Genomic DNA, 9,178 nt, shown 5'->3' on the forward strand with positions numbered 1-9,178 from the left:
TTACAATATTTATTTACCAACATTAGATATTCTGCTTTTTTCCCGAAATTGCAGATTACAATTGAATTAGACTAGGTTGATAGGTTCAATAGCAATAACATCATAGGATCCATGTCTAGACATAGCGGCTGTTGGCTCTTATGTGTGAGCAGGCTGGGGGGGAGGGCCTGATTGAACAGCCATGGCTTTGCTTTCTTCCAGAAGGTGAGGATGGCTCACGCTGAAGGTGCAATGGGTAGCGCGTTCCAGATTTTGGGTGTGTAGCGGCTGAAAGCGCACAGTCTGCTGCAGAGCAGTTTTGCAGATGTTAGATGGCTGGTGGGGCAAGGAGAAGAAGGGCCTTTTGGGAGGAATGAAGATTTCTTGTGGGGCTGTAGGTGGTAAGAAGAAGGGACATACACTCTGGGGCCTGTTTCTTCACACATTTAAAGACAAAGCAGAGGGTTTTGAATTTTATCCTGGATTGAATAGAATGGGCTTGATGAGGTCTGTTGCTTTGGCCTCTACCCTGCAGTATTTTGCAGTAGTTGGAGGTGTTTCATGCCATTCAGAAGGGAGTTGCAGTAGTTAGTCAGACTGGTGATCCGTGCATGAATTACAGAGGCTAGGTTATGCTGGTCAGAGTAGTTGTGTAGTTGGCAGATCTGGATACAGTCACTTTAAACGATTTAAATATCCTGAAAATATACCATAAACAAGGCAGCGGGACTGTATATTTTCAGGATATTTAAATAGTTTAAAGTGACTGTTTCCCGATTTTTGTCAAGATATCTCCTCTTATTCTGCTACTACTGCGGATGCCTTGCTGCCTTGTACGTTCTTACAAAAACTTTAGTCCTGGGGGAATTCTGCGCTACTGCGGAGCACAGAATGTGCGCAGAAAATGGCAGAGGAGACCCCAGCATGCCGCAAACTGCGCGCGAAATGAAGGCCCCGGTGCACCATTCGTGGAGAAGATGAAGGCCCCCCATTGCCGCGGGATGCGCTCCGCTCGCGGCAAAGATGAAGGCCCCCGGTGAGAATGAATGTGTGTGTGAGAGAGGGGAGGGGAGAGTGAGAGAGCAGGGGGAGGGGAGAGAGGGGAGGGGTAGGGGAAGAGAGGGGATGGAAAGAGAGCGGAGAGGGGAGGGTGAAAGAGCAGGGGGGTAAGAGAGAGCAGGGGGGTGAGCAGGAGGGTGTGAGAGAGAGCATGGGAGATGAGAGAACTGGGGGGGGGGGGGGGGGGGAGATGCTTGAGTGTGGGTGCCAGAGAGGGAACCTATATGAGGAGATTGTGAAGGAGTGTGTATGTGTGTGAGAGATTGGGAGCTCGTGTGTATATGAAAAAGGGATTGTGTGTATGTGAGGGTGCTAGCCTGTGTGACGGGATTGTGTATGTGTGAGAGAGAGCCTGAGTGAAGGGGTGCATGAGAGAGAGACATAGGTAGCCTGTGTGAGGATGTATGTGTGAAAGAGAAAGGAAGCTTATGTGAGTGTGTATGCAAGAGAAAGGGCCCTGTATGAGGGGATGTGTGCGAGAGAGTGAGGGAGCCTGTATGAGGGTGTGTGTATGTGTACTAGAGAGAGGGAGCATGTGTGTGAGAGAGGGAGGGACAGAGGGAGCCTGTGTGAGGGGCAGTATTGAGAATGGGGTCAAACTCTGGGACTGGCAATAGAGAGGAAGGGGTTGAGCCTAGAGGTGGAGGAGCTGGGGCCTGAGAGGGCAAAGTGGCCAGGGGAGTAGGGAGAATGGAAGGGACACTCTTACAGTGAATTTCTAGGGAAATTTCTGCTCAAAATATTTAAAATTCTGCATCTCTAAGCAATAACTTTTTTCTGTATTAAAGTAAAATGTAATTATTTAAGAACCGTCATGTAAATTGTGTTATTTTGACCAATATAAAGTTTGCAGAATTTTGAGAATTTTAAGTTTTTGTGCGCAGAATTCCCCCAGGAGTACAAAATGTATCTTGAATTAAAACACTCTTTGCACCTTTGATTTCAACACTTGTGTGGGAATTAACTCCCTTTGGTTTCTCCCGAGGCAGCCCCTATGGCGAAACAAGGCCATGGCGGGGGACTGCATTTTCTTGAAATATTGGTGCTTAACGTAAACATTGCTTTTCAAAGATTTAATTATATGTACTTATGATTATGTGGAGCAGCATAACGTTCTGGTTACACACCTTTTTGTTTTTGCATGTACTATCCGGTGTGACTCCCGTTTACCCCACACTAACTGCTGATAAGTAAATAAATGAAGCTCTGCATCGTGCTGTAGCTTAAGCAAGGCAGAGGACTATTTCTGAAACGGGATTCCGAGGCGAGCGCCCGCTCTCCCAACGCGCGCCCAGGCCACTCTCCTGGGCGCATGATTCTGTATGCAAATGAGGGCCCGCGCTAATAAGGAGGCGCTAGGGACACCAGCACGACCCTAGCGCCTCCTTATTGGCAGAAGCGGCGGCTGTCAGTGGGTTTGTCAGCCGACGCTCAATTTTACCGGCGTCGGTTGTCGAACCTGCTGACAGCCAACACTTCGGAAAACGGACTCAGGCAAAATTGAGCGTCCGTTTTCCAACCCGTGGGCAGATTTTTTTTATTTTTTATTTTTTAGATTTTTTTATTTTTTTTTATTTTTGGGGCCTCCGACTTAATATTGCTATATTAAGTCGGAGGATGTACAGAAAAGCAGTTTTTTCTGCTTTTCTGTACACTTTCCTAGTTCCAGCCGAAATTAACGCCTGCCTTTGGGTAGGCGTTAATTTCTGAGAGTAAAATGTGCGGCTTGGCTGCACATTTTACTTTCTGAATTGCGCGGGACTAACTACTAGGATCATCAACATGCATTTGCATGTTGTGGGCGCTATTAGTTTCGGGGGAGGTTGGACGCGCATTTTCTATGTGCTATTACCCCTTACTGTATAAGGGGTAAAAATAGCACATCGAAAACTTGTGTCCAAACGGGGGCTAACGGTGCGCTCGGCCTGAGTGCACCGTACTGAGTCGGCATGTGTGTGAGGCCTGCACTGGTTTCTATGCCCTGGAGGTGATGAGTAACAGTAGCCAAATCTCTTTTTTTTGGGTGCCATGGCCAGACTTGTCTGATGCCACTCCTGAGAAGCTTAAGCTCTACCAGTCCAGACCAAACACCAGCTTTGCTTTTTAGAGGGATGGTGCCCCCTAAAAGCCACGAGCTGCTCACCCATTTTAAGGTGGGCACATGGAACAGAGAATTTCCTAACCTTCCTCCATGAACACTGTCCAAATGTCAGTCCGTTGCTTCTCACTGGCAAGGGTCCTGTACCAACAAGGGAAAGAGTGAAGGATTTTAATGGGCTATGCAACCGTGTGAGAAATATCCCCTTACATTTCCAGAAGGCGTTAGTAGTTTCCCTTTGCCTTGGAAAGGTTAAGAAAGGTGACTTTGCCTTGTGTGACCTCAGTCTCGCCACTTGAACAGCTCAGGCGGGGCTGAGACCCACATCCCAGCAGGGGAGCTATCCCCTCCTCTGCTCCCCCTTCCCACCACCACCCAACCAGCCCTCCTGTCCAACGAGATGCTGGTGTAGCTTTCCCCAGCACCAAGTAAAATGGATATTTCATCATGCTTCTCTGTGTGACCTTGCAGGCTGTATGCATGGCAGAGATAATGGTTTGGAAACGTGTATGTTTCTGCTGAACTGATGCATTTCTGCTAACTGAGCTTTTCTCCTCCTGTCCCTTCCTGCACGGGGGCTGGGGAGCTGCTGCTGAGAGTCCAGCGGTTCATTTGAAAGTATCAAACATTTTTAAGTTGTTTCTGTGCTACTGTCCCAGCCTGTGGCTCTTGCAAAGGGTGGCTAGATCCAATTTTTTTTTCACTTTTGCATGTCTCTTGTACGAGGAGTAAGTTTTTAGTTCTAGCTGTCTGTCTAAACCCTTTGCTAGGATCAAAAAAACGTCGCTCTTCCCCCTTGCAAAGTCCGAATGAAGATATTTGATGTAAATTGGGATCGGCGGCTCAGAGTGTGCGAATGAAACCGAATCTCGAATCACTAAACTCGCGGGTCACACACGTCAGATCAGCTCGTTGCTTGGCTTAAAGTTGCAGCACTGTACAGAACTGTTAACCCTCAATGGGGCTCGGGAAATTACATAACAGTTTGTGTCATGGGGTATTTTTATGTCCCATCCATCCACACTGTTGCTATCATCTAGAACAGGGGTTCCCAACCTTTTTGGAAGCATGGATCCCTCTTCAGCCTCCAAAGGTTTAATGGTTTCCCACATTCTTCTCTTTAACTTTGACATATAGCTGTATGTCATGTATGGAAAAGTTACTGATGTAAAACAAATAATACAGAGGTCAATATTGAAAGCAGTCTGTGTAAGATGGCAGGGTAAGCTAATCTGGCTAATTTACCTGGGATATTCAGTAGCATGGCTATGCTGCTCAGTATCCGGTATCCAATTAACTTAACTGGAAAAGTCCGAATATCACTACTTAGGCTAAATTAGCTGGATAACGAACGCTGCGCCTGATCCGTCCATAGCCTACCACAGCTTACTTGGCTAACTACTTAGCCGGATAAGCCACTTATTATTCAGATAAGTGCAGGCCGCTAAACACAGCCATATATTCAGCAGGCACCAGATAAGTCTGTGCTTATCCAGTTAACTGAAGTTCAGTGATTATTATTATTATTATTATTATTATTATTCACGGAGCGGAAGGTTGGAGGGCTGCCATCTCCAAAAAAAAACAAAAAACAAAAAACAAAAAAACAAAAACAAAAAAACAAACAAACAAAACAGAGGTGGGTAAGAGTATGGGGCAGGGGTGTGGCCGTTTGTTGCAGCAGTTGCTACCCCTGATTGAGCTGGATGTTCATTGGGATGCGGATACGGCGCTGCTCTCTGCATTGGTGGTGGGGTGGAAGGGAATTGGGGCCGGAGGGTGCAGGAAGCCAATAGTGACGGGGGAGGGGGAGAAAAAAAAGGGGGGGGGGAGATAAAAAAAAATGGATAAACTGTGTAGCTTGCTGGGCAGACTGGATGGGCCGTTTGGTCTTCTTCTGCCGTCATTTCTATGTTTCTATGTTTCTATAAATATCTGGCTCAATATGCACACCCGAGAGAGAGTGAGAGAGAGACTGGTGGGGATGGAATGTGGACGATAGGGAGGGGAGGACTGCAGGACTGATGGGGAGAAAGAGGGAGGGAAGAGAGAGACTGGTGGGGGGTGGAAGGGTGGAGAAAAATTCACCCTACCAACTGTGAAATTTGTTGGGACAGTGTAATAATTTCACTTTACTGCTATTGGGCCGTTGGGGCTGCGCTGTTACATAACTTCTGATTTCACTGCTGTTATCCTGAGGGACACGTCGCCAGCTTTTTCAGTTAATCAAGCTATGTGGCTGGGAGATTGAGGGGAGTGTGGGCTCGCCTTATCGACTGTGAAATTGGTCAGGACTATGCAGTAATTTCACCTTGCTGCTGCCAGGCTGTTGGGCCTACCCTGTGACATCACTTCCGGTTTTGCTGCCTTTATCCTGAGGTACACGAAGCCTGCCAGCAGCAGGTCGTCCCGAAGGGGCATACCAAAAGGGAGTGCTCCTTTGAGTGTCCCATGAGAGTGTCAGAAGAAAATAGGATTATAGTTGTTGTCATTGCTAGTTTGGTTTGCTAAGTTTGAGAATTAGTATTATTTTCAGAAATGGGTGGGAGTGATTTTATAGGAAAGGGGTGGTTGAGGGGGCTGAATGTTGGGGCTGTCCAGGCTATTCCTACTGTGATAGCTAGGAGAAGGAATAAAAGGGTTAAAGCTGTTAGAGAGTTGCAAAATAGTTATGTGGGGAGGAGTGAGAACTTGGTGGTGGTTCTTTTGTAGAAGGTTGGTTTTTGTAATCCCGAAAATCCGTCTTTGGTTTTAAAGCGGTTACTGATGAACGTATATTCTACCTAAAAAGAAAACATCGACTATTTTCGATGTGGTGATGGCTAGTAACTTGGATTTGTTGGGTATTTCTGAAACTTGCTTTACTGATACTGATGTTTCAGCTTTATGCCCGTCTGGGTATTATTATCAAAACGATACCAGAAAAGATTTTGGTCCATGGGTTTCTAGCAGTCCTTGAATGGTGTGGGGAGTTGTTACATTCAGAGTTTGACCAAAAGTTAATTTGACTGCCTCTGGAATTAGTAAGCATGCGGCTGCAATGCTTCGAAGACTACCTGGCCATCCTTTTGCAACATTGTCCATTCCTTTTGACAGATATGCAACAGGTTGTTCCCACGAGCCTAGAGTTTGAGTCAATACCCCTATGGCCATTCCTTTCTTTTCATCGACGAATAGATGAAATGGTTTCATTACATCAGGCAACCCTAGAGCAGGGGGTTCAATCAAGGCGTCTTTCAGTTGATGTAAGCTTGCTAGCTCGTGTCCTTCCCATTGAAAAGTTTGAGACTCTGATTCTTTACCCCGCAACTTGTCGTACAGGGGTTGGGCAATAACTGCATAGTTAGCAATCCACAGTCTACAGTATCCTGCAGCTCCAAGGAACGCTCGGAGCTCTTTCTTGCAAGTGGGTACAGGTTGACCTCGTATTGAACTAGTACGAGAGATTCCAAGACAACGAGTGCCTTCACGGATTTGGAAGCCCAAATATTCCACTTCCAATTCACAAATTTGCGCCTTCTTTTTACTTGCACGGTATCCTTTGGAGTACAACGTCTTTAGCAAGTGGAGGGTGGCTACTGCACATTCAAGGTACGTTTCTCGAAACAACAGAAGGTCATCCACATACTGTATCACTGGCCCATACATGACTTGGTACATCTTCAAGTCTTTTGCCAGTTGCTCACCAAACAACGTAGGTGAGTGCTTGAACCCTTGAGGCAAGCGAGTCCATGTGTACTGCTGCTTTATTCCAGTGTGTGCATTTTCCCATGTGAAGGCAAAAATCTTCTGACATTCCTACTGGGACGGAGAAGAAAGCATCCTTGAGATCAATGACACTGTACCACTTTGATGCAGGGGAAACTTGAGCCAAGATTGAATATGGATTTGGTACGAGGGCTACTAGATCTGCTACTTGATTATTCACCTTCCGTAAATCCTGTACCGGTCGGTAATCAGTAGAACCAGGTTTCTTTACGGGCAACAAAGGGGTGTTCCAAGCAGATCGGATTCGCCGGAGAATGCCCAAATCATACAGTCTCTGCAAGTGTATCTGGATTCCTTGCCTGGCCATATATGGAATGGGGTATTGAGGTTGATTAATCACCTGTGCATTCTGTTTCATCTCGATCCAAATAGGGGTAGCATTGACGGCTATTCCCCCCGGGTTCTGTTCGGACCACACTTTAGGCACGCTATCCATTAGCTGTCTTCGTTTTTCATTGAGAAGGGTGTTGTCTTCATATCGATGTTCAGTAATTTGCTCAACTATAGGAAGATGTAGTCTCCATTCCTCCTGGAGTGGACAAATGAGAGAGACTGGATTATCAGCGAAAGATGCCTTGATTTCACCAGTGGACTCGAACTGTAAATTAGCTCTTAATTTACAAAGAAGGTCTCTCCCTATGAGTGGTACTGGGCATCCCGGGACATAAAGGAATTGGTGGGACACTAATTGTCCTCCTACTCGAACCTGCCGTTTCTGGAGAAAGGGAGCAATTAGTGGCTTTCCAGAGGCCCCAACTATAGAGATGTTCTTTGAAGTGGGCGTGGTGATAGCGGTGGTCATTACAGATCTTTGCGCCCCCGTGTCTAGCAATCCTTTGAATGTTTCACTCCCTACTTTTATTTCCACCAAAGGATCAAGGGGAAGGTTTCCCTTGTCTAGTCATGCTTCACTGTCCTCGCCGGAAGTTTCACCTACGGCCATTTGCCATTCCACTTCCTTAGTTTTGGACGGAGTATATCCTTCCTGTTTCGCTTGCAGGGCCTCCGGGCACTCAGACTTCCAGTGTCCTTCTTGTCTACAAAATGCACATTGATTGGTTCCTAACGGCATTCTTCCACCTCTAAACGATCCTCCTCTATTTGCTCGTCCTCTTGGCGGCCCTCTAGAGGGCGCCCTGCCTTTTCCTCGGGGTCCAGTATAGTGCCTGGATGAATTCCCGAAATTAGTTTCTTCCAACGCTGCGGCTAACAGACTGACACTTTCTCTTAACTTTCTACTTTCCTTCTTTTCCTTCTTGTCTCCGTCCGGTTCTCGGTTTACATATACTTTATCGGCCATGGCTTTTAATTGGCTGATAGACATTCCCTCAAATCCTTCCGATTTTTGTAACTTCCGGCGAATGTCTGGACAGGATTGTCCGACGAAGCTCATCACTATGATGGATTGATTTTTGGAGTCCTCTGGATCAAATGGACTGTATTGCCGGTATGCGTCCATCAACCGCTCCAGAAAGTTTCCGGGGGTCTTGTCTCTCCTTTGCACCACGTCTTGGATTTTTCCCATGTTCACAACTTTCTTCTTCCCTTTCTTTAAAGCTTCAAGAAACGCGGTTTGATAAGCAGCGATGCGCTCACGCCCTGCTGCGGTCTGGAAATCCCAGTTGGGATCGGCAACTGGGGCTTGTGCTTTCACTGCTTCATCAGGATTACCATCTGCCCCAGCTCCTAATCGAGCTGCCTCTTCCAGATTTAATTGTATTTGCCGACGTTCTTCAGTGGTGAAAAGAATGGAGGCTAGATGCCGAATATCTGCCCAGTTGGGGTTATGGGCCGCAAAAATTCCTCGTAAAAAATCTATCATCTGATCTGGTTTATCAGCGTAAGAAGGGCCAAGTTGTTTCCAGTTAAAGAGATCACTGGATGTAAAAGGTATGTAGGTAAATAACTTTATTGTTTGCGTAGTGCGATATTCATTTTCTTCAGTCGGAACCACGGGAACTACAGTGGATGTTTCCCTGATTGGTAGTTGCAAACTTGCGGCTTGGGTTTTACTGCGAGTGCCGTCTGACACGGACGACTCGCCGCCGTCTTCAGCTTTTGCTGCCGCCGCTTCAAGCCGCACTTCGGGAATCGGTGCTATTCTAGGATCAGCTTGTGCATTGGCGGGGGCTGAGGGACCAGGTGGCGCAGGATACAATTGAGGACAACTAGGGGCATATGGTGGCGGCAAGAGATGTTCCACATCGGACAGTACTGCGGGCGGCAGGGGTTTAACTTTTTTTTCTTGAGTCTGTGAATTCCCTTGCACTACAA

General features: G+C 46.8%; 1 protein-coding gene across 1 annotated transcript; it reads right to left on the reverse strand.

Moving 5' to 3' along the window:
• Positions 1 to 6,790: 6,790 nt before the first annotated feature.
• LOC115092444 lies at positions 6,791 to 8,429 on the reverse strand (the record flags this gene model as incomplete). Its single annotated transcript, XM_029603277.1, is given in 3 exon segments — positions 6,791 to 6,935; positions 6,937 to 7,433; positions 8,193 to 8,429. Coding segments are annotated over 3 exon segments (879 nt in total), but the record flags the coding sequence as incomplete, so codon positions are not given.
• Between the last annotated feature and the right edge of the window lie 749 nt (positions 8,430 to 9,178).

The sequence above is a fragment of the Rhinatrema bivittatum genome, chromosome 5, assembly GCF_901001135.1.
Source record: "Rhinatrema bivittatum chromosome 5, aRhiBiv1.1, whole genome shotgun sequence".
Lineage (NCBI taxonomy): Eukaryota > Metazoa > Chordata > Amphibia > Gymnophiona > Rhinatrematidae > Rhinatrema > Rhinatrema bivittatum.